The 20,675-nt window shown below is 39.6% G+C and overlaps 1 protein-coding gene across 1 annotated transcript; it reads right to left on the reverse strand.

The window, feature by feature from the left end:
* Positions 1–6,836: 6,836 nt before the first annotated feature.
* On the reverse strand, positions 6,837–20,470 carry SPAM1 (sperm adhesion molecule 1). The gene is made up of 5 exons (XM_030479692.1): positions 20,381–20,470; positions 20,099–20,206; positions 10,722–11,911; positions 9,479–9,568; positions 6,837–7,677 (listed from the first exon to the last, which is right to left on the reverse strand). The coding sequence occupies exons 3-5, from the start codon at positions 11,688–11,690 to the stop codon at positions 6,973–6,975; spliced, it is 1,764 nt and encodes a 587-aa protein (XP_030335552.1). The 5' UTR covers positions 11,691–11,911; positions 20,099–20,206; positions 20,381–20,470; the 3' UTR covers positions 6,837–6,972.
* Positions 20,471–20,675: the final 205 nt, after the last annotated feature.

Here is a 20,675-nt window from a genome sequence, read left to right on the forward strand (position 1 = left end):
CATTTATTTACCCTTGTAAATTTAATTGAACATTTCCAGAAGGAAATTGGACACTGGAGCTGGCCCTGCTGCCCAGTGGTAATGTTAGGGAGTTATGTTTCATTGCTTCTCTTAATACGAAGTCTGGAGGAAAGCAGACACATTTAAGTGGCCAGGCCCAAACAAACAAAAGGAATTGGGTGGTTGTTTTTTTTCCCTAGTTTCATAAGATTCTGCCCTTGACACAGGTAGTCCTTTTGTCCTAACGCTATACCCTAGCATTGGTGTTTTGGGTTAGAGCCAGAATTTTGGATGCCTATGTTAAAACTGAGGCAGTGATGGGAGTCTTCAGCAGTTTCAGAGCATGGTACAGCTCTCGAAGTTTCTTGAAAATTGGTGGCATGGTGAAACAGAAGAACCTGATCAGATCCTGCATTGAGAGAAAGTGTAGCAGAACTCTGCTGTTTTACTTGCCTCTTGGTAGCAGCCAGGTGGCCATTCAGTACATACGTACATCCTCAGGCAGTGGTCACAAATTTACCCACCGGTTACCATTCATGGTAAGTATAACTGGGGGATCACTGGAGACATGGGTCAAAAAGTTGACATTGAGGAAATGAATTATTCTGGTTCGATGGGTAAAAGGACCAGGAAATAATTCACAGGCAAAACACTGTTATTTTTCTGCTGTCAATCTTGTTATTTTTAAAAACTTTTTCAGCCAAAACAATTATCAAATTTTCAGTGAATAGATGAAGTGTTTCTGGGTGCCTTAAAACTGAAAAATAAAAGAATTTCTCTCATCTCCACGTGCCACCCAGCTGGTAATGTGCAGAGTAAAGACAGTCCGTTTGTGAGAATGATTTCTGGGAATCAAGTGGCTCAGATTACTGCATGGGGAAAACTCACATGAAATCGAGCAGTCTCTGTTTTTGCAAGAATTTTTTGAGGAATTTTTAATTCTCCAATAGTGCTTAAGGCTCATAGTGGTGGAAGCTTAAAGAAACAATATATTGCAGATACAGTAACATATTCTGAAAAAGTACATTTCAGTCATATCCAACAGAAGATGGGCTGATAAATCTAAACCATTAATTCAGTTGTATGCTGACCGAAGTCTTTTACAGCGTCTAGGGGGTCAAAATATAACACATGAAACAGTCTTGGAGGGTTTGTCCAAGTTCAAAGATCTGTTAAATTGATCTAAAATCTGATATATCTTTTGCAAAACTAAATAATTATGAAGGGCAATTCTTTACTTTGCAGACAGTTTGATAATAGAATATTGTACGTAAAAATATTGCTACCTTGCTACAATTAGCAGCATTTGTTCTTGTAGCTAAAAGCCTGAGCTGGGGCACAGAAGTCCACAATTTATTATCCAGTGTGACTGTAGACAAGCCATTTAATCTCTCTGGGAAACATTTGACCACTGATCAAGTATTTCACTTTCCTGTCTTGTCTGTAGAGATTTACACACTTCAGGACCAGTTCAGCAGTGTTATGGGGCCATTGAGTCCTTCAAGTGCTTTGTAGATGAAGTGATAGTAAAGCAGCTTACTCCATTGCAGAGGCTTATTTATGCTACAAAAAGTTATAACAATGGATCTTACGTTTCAGGTGATGATGGTGTTGATGCAATACATGGTCAGCAAAACTTGACCTGAACCAACACTGCATATCCAAATATTTCCACATTTGGGGAGAAACAAGATGTTTGGGACCCACATCTCTAGTTCAGAGTGGTACCAAACAGATCAGATTACATTATCTGTAGTTTAAGCATGAATTTCAGTGACAGCTGAAGATCTTAATGGGAAGAAGCCTTCAGCTGAATGAAATCTCCAGAGTGGAGAACATGAGAAGAGGTGATGCCTCTCTCTGGTATTTTCAGTCCTGATATACCAGATGTTTGAGGAAAAAAACCCTGTAGAATAAGCCACACATCTTTTCTGCTAATGAGGCACTCCATTAGTGAGAGACTAGTTGTTTTTTCTGTTTGTAGGCCAGAGTCAAGCAGCTGCTTTGCTAAAGAGAATAGAAAGATTGTGTTGAACTTTCCAATGAAAGCAATGCAATGTACCTGCCAGTGTCTGCCTGTATCGTCAGTGCCCTCTGCTGGCTGGAGCGTCAGAGACTTCTTAGTGTGTATATTAATTTTTGTCATGCTCGAGAGAGGGAAGAGGTGGAAAAGTATTTCTGTAAGGATTGTTACACTGGCACAGTAGGCCAGATTCAAGTTTTTAACTCAAGAGCTCTGTGTTTTGAATACCTAAATTTGGTATATGCAGCACATACTGAAACACTGCATAGGATTTCCAGACAGCCTGAGTCTATTATTAGTCTAGTGCCCTTAATTACTAGCAGTCCTAGCAGTGAGGTACTTTGTTGTGACATTAACAATATTGTCGTTATGGGACTGTAGGGTACCCTTAGCCTCCCTTTAAATGGTGGTTGTTAGGTTCCTGCCTCAGGAAATCGTCACTTGACAGTGGCAACCTATCATCTTGTCTGAACCTGCTAGTAGCCTGAGGGAGCAGTGTGTGCCAGAAGTACACTGCCAACATATGGTATGTTTCTTCTGTAGGATCTTGAAGTTCTATTGAATAAATATATTTTCTGAGATGAAAACAAAGGCAGAGAAGGGTGACTGTGTATTATCTGATGTCAGTATAAATATGGCGCTGAACGCAATGCTCTGGAATCGTGTGCAGAGAAACAAAATGTTGGCTGAATATGTAAAGTAGTGATTCACATTACTTTTCATACTGTCTGTGTCTGATTACTAATCAATAAATACCATATCAGTTATAAACTAAGGGTTATACAAGCATACACTGAAAATGTCATCTAATTACTACTGGCCAAGGAGAACTATAATCAATACACCATGATGGTGGTAACACATTAGTGAACATAATGAAATACAAAGTTGTTCCTTTAAGGATGATAATATTGATTGATGCCCTTTACCTCCTTGCCGTTTGCTTTCTCATATGTAACAAGAGGACAACAAATGCAGGAAGATTTTGCAGTCCTGAGTCCTCCTGGTAGTGAAAAGTAGATGCAAAAGGTTCAGAACACCTACACCAAAGCGCTGTTCTCTGCAGACCCTGATCCTTGACTGGTATGCACAAAAACTTAGGATTGATCTTGAATACTGCATGCTTACATGACTATCATCATAAAGAAAAATACCATGTGCTTGGTTAAATTTTATTGGAGTTTTCCCAGAAAAACAGACAGAAATGTCTGGGATAACCACACATCCAAAAACATTTAGAAGTGTGAAGGGATGAAGTTAGACCAATCTGCTTCCAGCCACCTATACAATGGTTTTCAGTAGGACAAGAAAAAAACTGCCAAGAAAGAAAAACAAAAGAGAGATTTCTTTAAGAAAAATGAAGTCGTTGTTAAATGAAGCAGTAATATTTTTTTAAACCATGCAATAAACATTGGTTTGTATCTTCGTTATTCTTTGGAATGAAACTCATGACTCTGTCTTGAAATCTCAGCCCCCAGTTTTGCAGGCTGTTTTGCATTGGCAGAATAGGTATCTGCCAGTGCAAAGGGCCTTGCACAAGCACACTGAAAAAACTTTGAAGTAAGGTTTTAAGTGTGTGTGCTTGAAGGACAGAATTTAGTTGTCTTCTCAAAAAGGTCATCAATGCTCCATAAATGAATATGTTTTAAAATTATGTAACTGTCTTCGCTGTCTTGTTGTTTATATTGAAAAGTGATGGATAGGTAGATGTACAAATCTAATCTGTGTCTGGGAGCTGTCTAGTGCTTATTGCACAGGTCTGAAATCTTCCACACAATTCTCTGCTGATATGTATAACAGGCTGTCCCATTGTGATGCAGTGATTAAAGCAAATTTAGCTGGACTCCTTGGGATGCTAGCCACATCCTAGGCTGTCTACTAAGTGATCTTACTGGTCTGTGTCTTAATCTCTCTCCATGTTGTTATTTTCAACACAGAGGAGCAAGAAACTGTAAGGCAGGGACTAGACTATAATTTCACTTCTGTTCAGATTCTGTGCCAATAGGCACCTCTCTTAAAAGTGCCAATAGCTTTGAGTGTCCCAGAATAAGCAACACAATAAACCAGATCCAGATTCTTCAGATAGAAAGACAGAATTTCAGTTAAAATTTTAGCAAAACTTCTAGGCGTTGGAGGAGGGCACTTGAGGTACTTAAACAACTTTCTTTTAGACCATTTCAACAAAACTGGTTTAGCATTTCCCAGTCCCTAAGTATTGCCAGCCTGAAATCTTACTATAAGGGAGACATACAAAATAATGAATGGCAATCAAAAGTGAAATGAATGTTCCTCTAGTATTTAATCTTTTGAAAAATACAACATAAGAAACTAAAACTACAGGGCTACAGAGACAACTAATGATTACAGGAGATGCAGTGAATGGAAGGGGAATATTTGGGGGCGGGAGAGTCCACATCGAGAGAATACAAGATTGGCTTTGAACGTAACAGTCACCAGCAATGCAAGGCATAGCACCCCTTTTTGTTCTTTACTTTTCCTTACTCCATGGAGGCTCTCTGACTCCATGTGACTCTTTAGCATAGAAGATGGGCAAGACAAATATAATACAGAAAAAAATAATATATTTGGAAACTACTGTAATTTTACACAGCATGTAGCCAGCCTGAATCTCACTGGCAAGAAATCTGTAGGATTTAAAGCATGAATTGCAGATATATGTAGGTAACATAAATATCCCAAATGAGCATTCGAAAGGTTGTTGGTAAAGGATTGTGCATTGGAGCATAAGACTGACAGCTATTTACATAAAGACACATTTCTGTGGACCTTTTATTGCAGTAGTCTGCTTTCCTTTCATATCCCTTTGCTGGTTTGGCTGCTCTCAAGAAAAAAGAGATGGGATCAGAGGGATAGGTCTAATCTAACAATATCAGTTACTGTGTTCCTTTACCTTTACAGTGGGCCTCAGGGAAAGGCTGTCTGTATTAAATGCCAGGTAGATAAAAACTGTTGAATGGGAAGAGACTGGTCTGTCCACTTTCCCAACTGCTTCACTCTTCTGCTTCTCCAGTTCACTTCTTCTGCATCCACTGGGAGGTCCTGGCTCTGTCTCAACTCTTCTGTGATTTCAACTTGTCATTCCTGCTTTTTTTTTTTTTCCCCCTGATGTTTCCAGTTTTTAGAAACCCTTTGATAACCCAGTTATCACAACCATGGTGTGAAAGGGGAGGGACCTCAGGTACAGTAATTATGATACCATGGCTTTTGTTTACCCAAGATCAAATAATCCATATCAAAGTTGCAGTGAAAAAGAAATATGTTTTTACAGAGGTGATCAAAACCACCTGGCTTCTTTTGGGTCAGACAGTCTGCTACACATGTATTTTTTTATCCATTATTCTATTTGGAATGTTAATGGCAGAAATAGCTTTGAGTCAACCCCATAACTATGATGACAAAATTGTCACTCCCTCTTGATAACTTGCTGTCCAAAAGCCATAAAACATTATTTGTCCATGTTAAATCTAAAGGCTTCATCTATTTTTCTACACGTCTGTTATGACTGACAACCTGAAAATCTGAAGGCAATGACTAATGTGCCTTTTGCTAGATTAAGGCACAACTTTTCGTAAATAAAGGGTTACTATATATTGAAACCCTAGGCATTTCCATTAGTGAGGCAGGTTGCATCTGTGGGAGGTGGTGATTTATTTATGAATATCATGCCTAGCTCTGGGGAGACTTTTTAATGTATCCATGCCAGCAGCCACTCTTCACCCATCAGAAGTCCAGCAGCCTATTAAGTATCTGACATAATAATTTGAAAAGGTTATTTTATCTAATAAACTGCAGTTAATTGCTTCTAAATGCTTAAACTGGCTATACATAAATCATAAATAGATTCCTGATATGATACTGGGAGTAGTTTTCTTCTGAGGTATCTCTGCTACTTTCACACTGCTTTTGGCAATGGAATAACATTATGCAAATAGTGCTGTCAGCAGACTGGATCAAAAAGGTGGTCCTGAGATTAGGAATCACAGACACTGGAGGTGAAGAAAGTGAGTGCCAGATCCCCAGTGTCACTCATCTTGCAGCCTCCACTGCTGGGTTTTCCTGAGGGACAAACTGGTTTCCACCAAAGAGACTGCTCAGGGAAGTCCTATGCTCACAGGCTTTTGTTCAAATGGCACAGACAGCCCTGTTCCATTGCTAGGACTGGCTGGACGGAGACTGGTGACCAGTGCTCATAGGGAATGCAAAGGCAGATCAGATGAGTTGTGAGCATTGGCCAGACAAGACAAGTGAAAGCCAAGGATGGGACATCTGAGATAATGAGGGGAGGGCTTGGGAGAAGAAGAGGAAAGAAAGAAGGAAGGATAAACTGCTACAGCTCATATTCTAAATAATGAAGCTGTAATATTTGAAGTAAATATTTACATTAAAGTCAGAACCTTTTGAAGAGTTAGTTATGAATATAATTAATTAAAAGAAAACCCACAGTGTCCCTGTAGGTATTGTTAAAAGTGGAGAAACATTAATCAGATAAATTTTATGCTGCAAAGTCCCACAGATCTAAAGTTAAGTCAAATATTTTTAAGAGCTAATTTTCATATGGAATAAAATTAATTCCTGTGTAAAGCACCAAACCTGTGTAAAGCTGAGACTCAGTGAAATCCAGGTTGAGATGTATTTAACTGGCTTAACTTGAAGTATACAAAACGGCATTATCAACAATTATTTTTTTTCCAAGAGAACTGTTAAAAATGTAAACTGTAAAAAAAGTTCCTTTTTCTGGATTATCCTTTGGTATACTCCATATTTACAGATCAGTGTATCTTTGGCACAAATAGTAGTTTATAGAACTAAACTGAAGAAATACATTCAAGCTGAAGTATCACCTATGCAATAGAAAAGGTTACCTGATACAGATAAGACCATATGCCTTTCAGGAGTGATTTTTCTTCATAAATAAAGCCTTCAGAATTTCAAACACAGCCAGAGAAAAGAATATTCTCACTTTCACAGGTCATTTGTATTAATGTTCTCAAAATTAGAATTAAATTTAACAGATTAAACATCCTTATCTTATAGGATGAAGAGCTACTGGAAGTACGGGTATCATTTGCTTCGAAGTCATATCTAGTCGCAGATGTGACAGTGCTATGTTCTGGAATTGTTATATTGAGTATATTGTTTCCAAAAGTAGATTGGAAATCTTCTATTTCAGGATATGTAGATAATGTCACCTTACTCTGAGAGGTAAACGAAAATACAGTTCTGTTAGACAGGATCATTTCTTCAGAGTCTTCTATGTTAGAAAGTGCATTTGAGGATATCTGAATGCAAATATCTTCTGAAATGCAAGCATGGAGGTAATGGATGTCATTTATATCAGCTCTGGATTCACAACTGTGCCCTGCATAACAGTGGCAATCAAATTTTTCTATGAATGTTTGCAGATCCCGAAATGCTGGCTGCCCTTGTAGAGTGTATTTTCCATCCTTTGTCATTTGAATGACAATATTCTCAGAGTTCAAGTGAAGATAGTCACTTGAATTCCATTTTTTCCGTGCGCAGGCACCAGAGTCTTGGCATAATACCTGGCTGCAGATTTTGGCTGCCATTGTGACATTGATGAGGTATGGGGTCAAGGTCCTCCTAAGGTAGTTGTCCAGAGTTCTGCAGGTGTTCTGTGAAAAGAACATCATATCTGCATAATTTAGTTTGGAAACCATTAAGATGCTGTCATTCTAGCAACACTGTACTGTAGTGGATATCTATTCCAACTAGTTGTTGGAAGCAAGTTTATCTGAGAAATTGCTACACAGTTCAGGGATCACAGTGAATTTATGTGCGTAGTTGCTGGAGATGTGATGAAAAGCACTTATATCAGAAAGCCAATGACTTTAAGCTTTCATTTTACCTGTATATTTCATGTAGCTTCTTGAATCAGATGCATTTAAAGAAGTTACATGAAGAATCAAAGTTCTTTTTTATGTCTTGAATGGTTTGAAGGGATCTTGGAAGAAAACCTCACTTCTTCAGCCTGAACAAATATTTTTCTATCAAATCATCTGTATGAGACTCTTCAGTTTTCCCCTGACCTGAATAGCTAGGCTGCAGGAGAAGGGAGCTTTCACAGCATTTTTGAATGGAAAGCATTCTGGGAGGATGGTCAAACTGAATGTATGCTAAGAGAATTGACCATTTTAATTGATCACAAAGCTGGCACATATTCTGTGTATGCTTGACACAGTTTAATAATCAGAGGCTTTGGAAACTCTTTGTTTCTGACACTGTCTCCTTAGGGCATTTGCCTAATACCACATATAGATATAGCTAATATTTACACCTGTGGAGATGACTTTGGTGAATCTGAGGTACGGGTAGGTTTTTTGGTTTTCTTTTAGGTATGTATAAAAACCCTGCCTAAAAGTTTCAGTTGATGCAATTCTTGCAGAGGGGAGGCTCACAGTAATAGTTCATTGCTGAAAGGCTACTGACTCTGATGGCTGTAAAAAAAAAGGTGTGATTAGTACACATAGTCTGACTGGGCTGTGGGAAGTTCTATTTCCTCAAATGAATCTCAAAATTCAAGCAATAAATGTTATTGCTCATCTGTGGTCTGGTATTGCGGTAATGGGCAAAAAAAAAGCTTCAAGTGCAACTGATATCCTTTCTCAAAGGCAGGCACATACAAAAAGGTCAAGATTGGATGCTCTTGGGAATTTGACCCTAACAACTGGGAGGTTTATTTGGCTATGCTTTCTGTGACAGGAGGCCCAGCAGTGCTTTAGAGTTTCAGTTCTTTGCTCTTAGAAGACTTCAGAAGAGTCTTCCCATACAGTATTTTATTATATCTAGCTTGCCTGGGTATGAATGCGCTAGTTTGAAAGATTTATTTGAACATCCTTGTAACAACGTTTCTCAAACTATGTATTTGACTTTCCTAAAACAAACTGGACTTTTTCCCCTTTTCTGACCCAGATCCTTCTTACCATAAAATTAATCAAAGTACTACTTCCAACACACACAACAGGCTAAAGCTGAAATTTTGCAGACTGACTCCTAGTGCTTTAAATATTATTGCCAAATGAACTACTTTAAAAACTAGAAGGGTCTTTTAAAAATTGTTTTGAGCAAGCACAGGTAATTTTTTTCTGTACCTCAAGACTGGAATGTAATGAAGATATAGGAATTATTTCCTTAAATTAAGTAAAGAAGTGCTAACTTGCCTACAGTTACCACAGTAGCTTGTCCAGTTGCTTAGAGCCAACACTGATACTTTGAAAAATTGAACTCTTATTCTGCGTAGTCAATGACAAACTTCATAAGCCTCAAATGTGCTTGCTTTTTGACTAGAGAAGACTGCTGGCAATATAGAGTCATTATTATAAATGTAGAAGATCTCACGTAAGTAATCATAATGCTTTATATCCTTCTCACTTTATAGGTCTTTAAAAATGTCATGTAATAATTAATCTAGCATACCTTATTTTGTGTTAAATTCATATCACCCCAGATCACAATTCCAGAAGCACCCAGTGCAGCAGATTCTCCGATGGTATTTACCAGGTCATCCTGAGGGGAAACGTGCAAAGAATCATACTGATGTAAATAAGCTATAACATAAGGGGAAAAGGTATAATGTGTATAGTAAATTACATATCAAAAATAACTACTTTGAAGACAGCAAGTAATTATACACTGTGCAAACATTCTGCTCTCAATTACACTGTTTTATTCTGGGATTGGGTTGCACAGGTGACGTCAGAAAATATTGCCAACTATATCCAATTTATGTATGTCATCTGGTTAGAAAAACAAGGCTGTAAAACTCAGACAGTGGTTAGGCATATGACATACACTCCTCCAACCATTTTAAATTATATTTTGCTGCATTGCCTTGACACTGCTAAGAGTTGGTAGAAGCTGGTTTCAGTAATGCTGCCTGAAGCAAAGGGTGGACAGCACAGCTTTTTTGGTTGATTGCTTGGTTTGGTTTTTGGGGTTGAGTTTTTTTTTTTTGTGTGTGTGTGTGTGTGATTTTTTTAAACTCCGTTTTGGTAGCCAGAAATTGCTAAAGCAGAAAAGTAGCACGAGAGAGAGTTTTCGTCAACAGGAATCTCTTTTCTCCAGAGGATGGATCTGGCCTTTTAGAGAGATTAATTTGGGAAATTTGTTTCTGTTCATGTCTCCTTTTAGGGTCAGCTATTAGCCCAGCCCTTATAAAATCTTAAAGCCCATCTGGCCTGGGAGAGGACTATGGGTAGAAAAAGAATGAGGGAAAAACACAGCACATGAATAGGAAGAATGTAAGGATTACAGGATTTAAATGATTGGTTAGGAGCCCAGTAGAGACTCTGCCAGCACCCTTTGCTCCCTGAAGGTATCCACAGAGCTGGGGGCAATGCCTGGTGATGCTCTACCCAGAATGTGAGAGGACACCAGACACAATGCAGTCACCAGCATCACCTCTAACTTCCCTTTCCTCATCGATGACCACGAAGAGGTTCCCCAAATCGGTGGTATCTCTGATAGGGTGGGTGTATATAAAAATATGAAGGAGAAAGTGTAGCCATAAGTGCAATAAGATGATTAGACCTTAATCAGAACTTAACTTTGGCTAACCCATGAGATGATGAAATACTATTTAAAAAGGTACTTGTGTACAACTATAAACAGAATTTACTCATTACCTTTTAACCCTTATTTAAGGTCTAGGTCCACTCACCTGGGAGAGATATTCCTCATAGACATCTGTGAACACTGGACGTGTATATACAAAAACTGGAAGAGGGTGAGTAGAATTAGAGACATAAGAAATTCTAATGGCTTCTTGAACTCTGTTGCGAACAAAGAGCTGGGCATTTCTGGAAGATCTTAAGGCTGTCTCTAGATAGATAGATGGATAAAGTGCTGTGCTTTTCTCCCACAACCAATTGAGCTCATTATTTCTTTCTATTTCAATATCTAAACAGGTCCCTGTGTAATTATGTGGGTTTTGTTTGTAATCATAGTTATAACAGTCTGGATAAAGGTAATATCCCCACAGACGATTTGGCTTCATTTCTATGCCCAGCTTTAAAGATTCCAACATAATTGATTTTGCTGCAGCTTCAAATTCCATTTTAGCTATAATCCTGGCTTCAGCTTCTGATAGACTGAGGTCTCTCTGCTGAACCAGTTCAATGGATTCCTGTCTATAAATGTCTTTTGATCCCCAGTTCCTTATCCACACAGGTCTCCAGTTTTCCCAGTCAATGACAGCCAACCCAAACTGTTCATCTGAAGGAATATAGAACTGGATGTCCTCTTTGGCTTTCTTTAAATGATTCTCCAGCAGTGAGAGTTGAGGGAGTCCTCCATTTAACGCCTCTCCTGTGACTTCATTTTTGTAAGGATAGTAGCCAAGCCTGTCTGGATAAAAAAGAGTGATGTTTTGCCCAGTGGATGTCTTCAGTGTGCTTCCAATGAAAGAAAAAAAATTCATGTCCAGCTGTACTTCAGTCCTTTCAGTACAAAGCTCTGTAGGAGCATTCCAGATAGAAAGGAAGGGTGATTTAGGAACAAGTGGACGAGCTCTTATGTTCAGAGATGAGCAGCAAGAAACTAGAAGAGTGGCAAACACCATACCAGATGCTATAGGATACGTATAGGAAACACAGATACCAAAACTTTGTATTTGTCTTAGAGTTTCCATTGTAGCATGTGCAGTGACATTAGGTGGTTTTGATTGGACAAAAATTAAATGCTCTCTGGGTGTTAGAAGGTTGGTTGTCTGTCAAAAGTTTTACCATACAATGTATTGCTTCAGATTAGTACCTATTAAGCAATATTCCTCAGGTGTAAATTTGAGGTGTCCTTTATATGAGGGTCTCCATCATTTCAGGCTGCAGGAAACCTTTCAACAACTTCTGAGACCTAATGCAGAAAAGAGACAAATGTAGATAAAGTAAGAGATGATGTTTAATTTCTAACCATGAAACAAATACCATTTGTGACTTTGAATGTATTGTAATCTTTGAATAAAATTCCCTCATGAAGCAAAAGCATAATGTACAATCATAGAGGAAATAAACTGTATATATATAAAATTGTATATATATAAAAAGTAGGTATAAAAATGACAGTGGAATGGTATCCAGTGAGTCATGGATCAGAATGAGTATGCTCGGTGGTAGTCCTGATTGTGCCAGTGACTGAAGTCTGTAAGCAGTCTCACAATGTCTTCTTTTAATCAATGGTAACGTATATGCAGTATTTCTCACCTACCTCAAAATAAAGCTTTAGGTCTTAGTTCATTAATTTTACAGAGCACTTAAGGGAAGTTAAAAGATAACACAAAACTGCAATCTGGACTGCTGTATACATGCAAGAAGACAATCCATGTACACTCATTTAACTCAGTGAGGTATCTGAAATATTATAGGTACTCTGTCTTCTGTCCAGAGCTCTTTTAAACAGGCTCAGAAGCTGTGTATCATCTTGGTATATGGCCATCTTTATGTTGCTGGAGGCCATTTGAGATCTACAGATTAAGTGACCCCAAGACTGGTTGGGGTGTAATTCATTACGAAAGCTGAAGTTGTCCATACACCCACAGTGAGCAGTCACACTATTCAAGAACATAATGGAAGGAGTAGTAGTCATGGTGCGGTCATCAACTTTTACATAAGAGCCCAGGAGCTAAAGCATTCCTCTGTGCAGTAAATCACCTGAATCTACTTCCCTCCTGATTTTGAAATGGTTCAAACTTGGATCGGTCACTTTCCATAGAAGCCGCATGATAAGGCCATAGAGTATCTAAGGAGTATATAGGAGTGTATACAAAAATAAAGGAGCGACCATGAAGTGGGCCACAGTGTGGCTGGCAGTGTAAAATCTCTGAGGACAGATTAAAAAAAAAAGTAAAAAAGATTTTGATTTGCATTCACTGAATTCAGCTAGGAGTGAAAAAATGCAAATCTCTGCCCCCTACACCCTGAATTATCTCTCTCCCTCTATTTGTCTTTTCTGTGACTACTTAGTGTAAAGCTTACAAGCTGTATGGGCACAGAATCATAGATCTCTCTTCCCCCAACAGCACATACAGACAACAGGTTGCAGTTATTATCTGTTTGCATTTTTTCATCCTCCCTCTGGCTGCGTGGTTGTATTTTTGATGCATTTCAATAAAATGGCAAACCGCCTCTATCCATCAAATTGTTACATAAACAGGAAAGTTTGACAGCATAACGAGAGGTTGATAGAAACTTGAACCTTCCTAAATCCAGCCTCAAGCCAGATTCACAGCAGAGATTGTTGTAGTAGTAGTACGAGTTTCCCTGTGTGCATTCACTGTGTTTGATCACGTCTGAATCTACTGAAAACTACACATTTGCTTTGCCTGAGGGAGAAAACCATGTATGAAAGGAACTATCATGGGGGGTGAGGGGAGGCAGAGCAGTATGACTGAAATCTAGACCTTTGGGGGATCAAAACAATGAAGGAACCTATGCCAACAAATGGACTAGATCCTTCCCCTGGTCACAGACATCACAGTCATCACATCATAGAGATTATTCTGGGATTCTTCTTAATTTGAGGGTAATTTGCCTCTTCCGAGGACTAGGAGGAAATGAAAGACAAATGAAAAAGTTGTACTGAAGGAAGAGATCTCTAGGAGTTGAGTTTGCCAGAGGAGGGAGGGTGTATGCATCACAGGGATCTTCGAGACATGCCAGAACCCAGACTCTTAGGCTCCCAGATCAGCACGTCTATTTTGCAGACCCCACTGTGCTTCTTCCTCATCCATCATTTCTGATGCCAACAGGCAATAGGGATATTTTCCCTTTTATTCCTTTTCTTCCTGGGCATGCTGCCAGCTCTTGGCCATCATGTCAGTAGAGAGGCATAGAGCTGCTCGCCATTCCTTTTGCAGGGTCCTCAACCTGGCTGAGGAGGGAACAACAGCCAATTTGATGTTGTTGGCTTAGAGGTCCCAGCACATGTGGGTGAAAACAGCTACTCAAACACACAAGCATGCACAGCTGAAAGACTGGAAGACAATAGCAAGGGTTCCTGGAAGAGGGTTTGGCAGTAGAGGAAGATTTTTCTTTTTTATTTTCTTTAAAAACAGAAACTTACAGTCCTGGAGTGGAAAGTGCAAGTAGAAGGAGCAGAAAGTACACCCGTGCAGTGTAAGACATGCCTTCAGAAGTCATCTGCAGGTATACAAAAGACAGGTAAGGAAGGGAAATAAAATGTAGCATAGGTGGTGAGGTGCAAAGTACAGCAGACCTATAATTGCAACAGCTTCCTCCTGCAAGCCATGACAGCACCTCCATTTTCTCAGTGGCACTGATAATCTCCAGAGCTCAGTTTCTGACCATAAGTCAAGCAACTTAAAGAACATTCTACATTCTCTACTAGGAATGTCATCAGCACCTCTGTTCCACAGACCTGCCCAAACTTTCAGCTAGGAGTTTGGCCCTGTCATCCTCTTTCCTTGAGTGTTCACAGTGCTATGCACATATCTGCAGAGTTCTCCATGTTCTTTCACAAGCTGAACTCTGATCAAATGTAGTTCTGCACTTTGTTGTTTAGCTTAGGGTTTTTTCCTCCCTTACAGGAAAGCTTTTTGTTCTTTCTTCAATGGTCAAGTTTTCATGAACATTTTGGAAGAAATGGAAACCAGTGGTTTGAAGGCTAAACTACCACTCAAAAAGGCCAAGAGCTGTAAAGGAAAAGTGAAATGACAGATACTTGAGACCCTGCGATCAAGAGGTATGTGTGGTGACTGCTTATTGCTTTCAGTAAGCTTGAATCCTCCTTCGTGATCAAGCTCTTTGGTTCTCTTGGGATGATGAATAAGCAGCAGTAGACAGGAGTTCTCACAGTTGTGTTTGGATTCCTTCACCTAGTCTTCAATTGTCCACTTCTTTTATCTTAAAAAGCCTTATCAATCACAGGGGACAAGTTCTTGGTATAGAAATAGAAGATGCATTGAAGTCTAAACATAGAATCATAGAATAGTAAGGGTTGGAAAGGACCTTAAGATCATCTAGTTCCAACCCCCCTGCCATGGGCAGGGACACCTTGCCCTAAACCACGTGGTCCAAGGCTCTGTCCAACCTGGCCTTGAACACCGCCAGGGATGGAGCATCCACAACCTCCCTGGGCAACCCATTCCAGTGCTTCACCACCCTCACTGAAAAGAACTTCTTCCTTATACCTAACCTAAACTTCCCCTGTTTAAGTTTGAACCCATTACCCCTTGTCCTACCACTACAGTCCCTAAGGAAGAGTCCCTCCCCAGCATCCTTGTAGACCCCCTTCAGATACTGGAAGGCTGCTATGAGGTCTCCACGCAGCCTTCTCTTCTCCAGGCTGAACAGCCCCAACTCTCTCAGCCTGTCTTCATATGGGAGGTGCTCCAGCCCTCTTATCATCCTCGTGGCCCTCCTCTGGACTCGCTCCAACAGCTCCATGTCCTTTTTATGTTGAGGACATCCATACAGATACTTCATCATTCCACACCTGCTGATGTGATAACTAAAGAAATCCTGCCAAGAAGCAGTTTCGTAAGATAGACTTATATATCTGATCACCAGGAAACAAGGCATGGCTCTGTTCATTTAAATTGTTCCAACACCTCATTTGCGTGGCGTCTGCTTGATGACACTTGTAGAAAACAGGGCTTCATGCACTTCCCCCAACTGCCCAGAGATGACAGCAGGAAAAAGCCATCTCTCCTCCAATCTAAACTCTTTCAGCCTCTCCTCATAAGACAAATGCTATAATCCCTTAATTCATCTTTGCAGCAATTTGCTGGACTTGCTCCAGTATGTCCATTTCATTCTTGTACTGGGGAGCCCAGGGGTGGAGACAACACTCCAGGTGTGGCATCATCACTGCTAAATAGAGGGAATAAGCACAATCATCAACAGGTTATTCCTTTCCAAGTGCGAGACTTTGCATTTGCTTTTGTTGAACTTATTGAGGTTCCTGTCAGCCTGTTTCTCCAGCCTGTGGAGGGTCCCTCTAAATGGCAGCACGATCCTCTAGTGTACCAGCCACTCCTCCCAAGTTTGCATTGTTTGCAAACTTGCCAGGGGAGCACTCTGTTCAGCTAATTAATCAAGATGTGAAGTGGTATTGGACCTAGTATGAACCCTTATTGCACATCACTTGAAATGGGCCTCCAGCTGGACTTCCTGGCACTGATCACAATCCTTTGAGCTTGGCAGTTCAGCCAGTTTTCAGTTTCACCATCCATTTATCTAGCTTGTACTTCAGCAGTGAGAATGTTACAGGAGACTGTGTTGAAAGCCTTAATTTTAATCAAGATCATCTGCAATAAAAGCAATATCATCTGCTCTTCCTTTGTCCATCAAGCCAGTCATCTCTTTGTAGAAGGCTGCCGGGTTGGGCAGGAATGATTTCCTCTTTCTTAATACATGCTGACTACTTCCGATCACATTCTGTGATTAATGTTTGGAAATGTTTTCCAGAATTATTTGCTCTGTCAGTCTCCCAGGGATTGAGGTGGGGCTGGGCTGGCCAGCCTATAGTTCTTTGGATATCCTTTTTTTGGCTTAAGGTGAGTGAAATTTATTTTCTTCCAGTTCTCAGAACCCTCACTCAATAACCATGACCTTCCAAAGATTATCAAGTGTGGCCTTACAATGACATCAGCCAGCCTCTTCAACACATACAGCTTCTCATGGACACATACTGTCATGCCCCATAGACTTGTGAATGTCTAGTTTGCTAAAGTTTCCCTAACCTGATCCTCCTGCACTGAAGGCAAGTCTTCCCTCCACCAGTCTTTCCCATTGGTCTAAGGAGCCTGGGATCCCAAAAGCCATCATTCCAGAAAAGACTGAGGTGGAAAAACCATTGAGTACTTTCGCCTCTTCTATGTCCTTTGCCACTGGACCTCCTGCCTGTTCCATTCAGCGCTAGGCCCACATTTTCCCGCATCTGCTGCTGCTGCTGACAGACCTGTAGAAGCCCTTCATGTTGCCCTTAACATCTCTTGCCAGATTCAACTCCAAGTGGGCTTAGGCTTTCTTAACCCAATCCTTACACCTCAGGCAGTGTCTCCATTCCTCCCAGTTCACTTGTCCTTGCTTACCATTCACATGTTCTTCCTTGTTATGCCTGAGTTTTGTCAGGAGATCCTCCTGCTCTTCCTCAATTTCCTACATATGGACCATTTTTGAGCTTGGAAAAGGTGATTCTTGAAAGTCAACCAGCTCGTGGACGCATCTTTCTGGGGCTGTCTCCCCTGGGTTTCTTCCAAGCTAATGCCTGAATACATCAAAGTGTGCTCTCCTGAAGTCAGTGGTTGTGATCTTGCCAGTTGCCTTGTTCCCTCTTTACTGGATCCTGAACTTCACCATCGTATAGTCACTGCAGCCAAGACTGCCTCCAACCTTCGCCTTCCCTATTTGTAACTACAAAGTTCAACAGAGCATCTCCCCTTGCTGGCTCTTTGCTATATTATCCAAAGTGACATTTCCTGAGATGGTAGAGACTGAGACTTCAATGACAAACTAAAAGAATTCCATACTGAAATTCTAAGGGAAAGTATTTTCCACGTATGCAAATACGTCTTGTTAAAATGGAATAAAATTATCACACATAGAGAGCTGAGATACACTGGCATTTGCCAGGACAGTGATCCTTCATGTGACTAGTTTTGCCTAACGAACTGAGATCACCTCAGAAAGGAGTTGTAGGAGTAGTTCAGTTTTTACTGTGCCCCTTGCTCTGGTTATAAAAGATTTCTTGCACCCAAAGTCAGAAAACTACAGGACACAAATTTTATTCTTTGTTCCTATAGGCTTTTTTGATAAGTGGATTTCAGTAATAATCAATTCAGTAATAATTCCAGCTGTTTTGATGTTGAGGAAAAGAGGAAAGCATTATTTTGAATCCTGTATTTGCTGGTTTAGCTAGAACGTATTTATTATTGGCTAATATTGCCAAGTTTGATTTAACTGATTGTTGGGAAAGGTTTCTCCTCCAAATCTTGCTGTAATGTACTCTGCTGGGTATAAATTAATACATTATTGTATGCAATAATTTCCAGTTAAAAGGAGTGCCTGTAGCCCCACCTAACAACGACAGCTCTGATAGATGTTGGTCTTTTCAGTGTTCTTGAGCATCAGTCTCAATGACCTGAGTCATAAAGCCATCCTTGTCTTTGTCAAAAAGTCAATATCTTTACAATATATTAACACTAATTGCTCTGAGGCTACCTGACTAGGAGTACATACTGATGGATCTAAATGCCCTTTGTCTAGGGAAATAGCTTCTGCTTTATTTTCCCAAATTTGGCATTTGTAAAGGTTAAGTATTAGAGGAAATCATATTAATTTTCATGGTTTGATTATTTCATCATTTTTCACAGCATGAACAGCACTGCAGAAACACATATGATTGAAAATGCAAGTGTGCTCCTGTATTTTGGCAGCTACTCAGTCATAGAGCCATGTGACCCTGAAAAAAATGCCCCACTTGGCCAAAACCAGAAAATAAAAGGGAGACGAGTGCTATACATACCCTTGGACTTCACAAAAATGTTATGCACCACAACCAGATGATGTATCCCATCAAATAATCATTAATTATGTTGTTTGGCTTATATTCAAGAAGTGCCACTAAATATTAGAAGAATTCAGTTTGGGGTTTTTTTAATGAAAATTAGATATGAGAGTCCATGTTTAGCCTTGAAATAATTAGACATCGCTTAGTGAAGTCAGATCTGCTAACACTAAAAATAAACTTAAGCCAATAAATACAGCCAGTATCTGACACTGTGATGTTAATAATCTTAACCACATTTCTCAAATTTTGAGCAAAAAAACCATGGAATCTCACTTTCCCTGGTTTAGTTTGAACTCTGAAGCGGGCGGCTCTTCATGACTTCTGAGGGAGAAGATGTGTGTTACTGAGCTGTGGTATCTGGTTGAACAATAGCATGTAAAAATACTTTTAAGCCCGAGTTATCAATGTAGTTTTAGATTATAGATGACAATCTATATGTTTGAGTGTTTATTAACTGTTTCTTGCATTGCAAACAATGTCTGTGTTGATGCCCATTAATTAGTAACATAAAATAGTAACAGAAAATACTGATGTGAAAATTGGTTGGCCTTTTCCCCTGTGCCAAGGAAAATATGAATTCAGAAGTTTGAGTGTGGAACTGGTTTTTTTGCTAGGGCAGAAAAATCTAGCTCCAAGTATTTAAATCCCTGTAAAGCTGTGGTGTAAGATACACAGTCAAACATGCAGATGGGACCAGAATATTGAGGATTTAGTCCCTATTCTTTAATTTTCACATAAACACTAGCTATGTTAGTGAAAAAATAATTCCCAACAGTACAAACAAAATATGGTACTAGACAGCGTAACTTTATAAGTTCTTTGGTCAAGTTGCTTTGTATCTTCCTTCATCTGCAGGCTATGAAAACAAAGTTGTGAAAGATGTCTAAAGACTCAACTCCAGCTTCTGTGAAGAGATCAGCACTGATCAAATCCTAAGGAGAAATAGAATAGACTCCTAGGAGCTGAAGAACAGACTAAGGATATGTTAAATTAGTGTTAACATATTTAAAATTGGAACCTGAAGCAGAATCCTTCTTCTGCATGAAGGGAACAGTATTACTGCTGGAACTTCAACTTAGAGAGGGTTTAAACCCTGCTATATATTTATTTATTAAGAGGTGCATTCCCTCGGCTAGAGGTTGTTTGTTCATTACAAAGAGGTTTCCTAGTCATGACACAGCCACAGAGGACATGCAGAATAACCTTGTAGTTATATTGCATTCCCTACTTCGGTCATTTTGGCATTTCGAAAAGAGAAAGCAATGATATACAATTAACCCAAACACACACAGGTGTTGTGATGGTAACATTAACATTTGTGAGGAATAGGAAGCTCCTCAGAATGAAGGTCCTCCTCTGGAAGTATGAGCCATCAGTGCTGCACACCTGATGACAAATTTAACCTGATGAGACATTAAGTGTGAAGGATGGTCTTTGCATAGCAGGATGCAGCCTGTTGTGAATGCATTAAGCTGCACTTGTCTGTAAAGTGAAAATTTGGTAAGCACTTACTTTGACAGTGGTTTGTAAAACTCCACCCTCACTTCAGTATAATCTTCTCAATTGGGTTAGGGCAACTGTTTAGGAGGCCACATAATGAATTGTTCAGGTTAAAAGTACCTTAACCAAAAGAAGAGAAAGGAAAGGGATTTTATGACGAAGTACACAAACCAGCAAAACTGGCTAGTTTAGCCAGCATGTCTGATTTAAGAAATGGTTGTCAAACTACACCCCAGTGCTGTGGCTGTCCTTATCATCAAGAACTGCCAAACCACCTCTTTCATCATTGCTTACTCCCATTCTTGAGTTCTGTTTCCAAGTACAGGGCAATGAGTGTGTGAGGACCTGAAGCCTGAGAAAACCTCTAAACAGATTTCTGTGCTGGCATTCCTGACTGTTGCCTGTGGAAGAAATCAAAATAAGCCAATGATGTAAAGGTCAGGAGCTGAGCATCCAGGTTATACACAGCCCCCCTTTAAAGATGTATATACAAAAGATTTAGTCAAACTGCCATTCAGTTATTTAAATCAGTCCATGATATGTTTTTATTAATATATTCCAATTATTTTTTTTATAGTCTTACAATGGC

The sequence above is a fragment of the Strigops habroptila genome, chromosome 3 (genome assembly GCF_004027225.2).
Source record: "Strigops habroptila isolate Jane chromosome 3, bStrHab1.2.pri, whole genome shotgun sequence".
Classification (NCBI taxonomy): domain Eukaryota; kingdom Metazoa; phylum Chordata; class Aves; order Psittaciformes; family Psittacidae; genus Strigops; species Strigops habroptila.

Excerpts from the sequence above, each read along its gene's own strand:
- SPAM1 (XM_030479692.1), bottom strand. The coding sequence starts at position 11,690 with ATGGAAACTCTAAGACAAATACAAAGTTTTGGTATCTGTGTTTCCTAT. Across the intron at positions 9,569-10,721 it reads ATGAGGAATATCTCTCCCAG|GATGACCTGGTAAATACCAT; the intron begins GTGAGTGGACCT and ends GTTTCCCCTCAG. Across the intron at positions 7,678-9,478 it reads TGAATTTAACACAAAATAAG|AACACCTGCAGAACTCTGGA; the intron begins GTATGCTAGATT and ends TTCTTTTCACAG.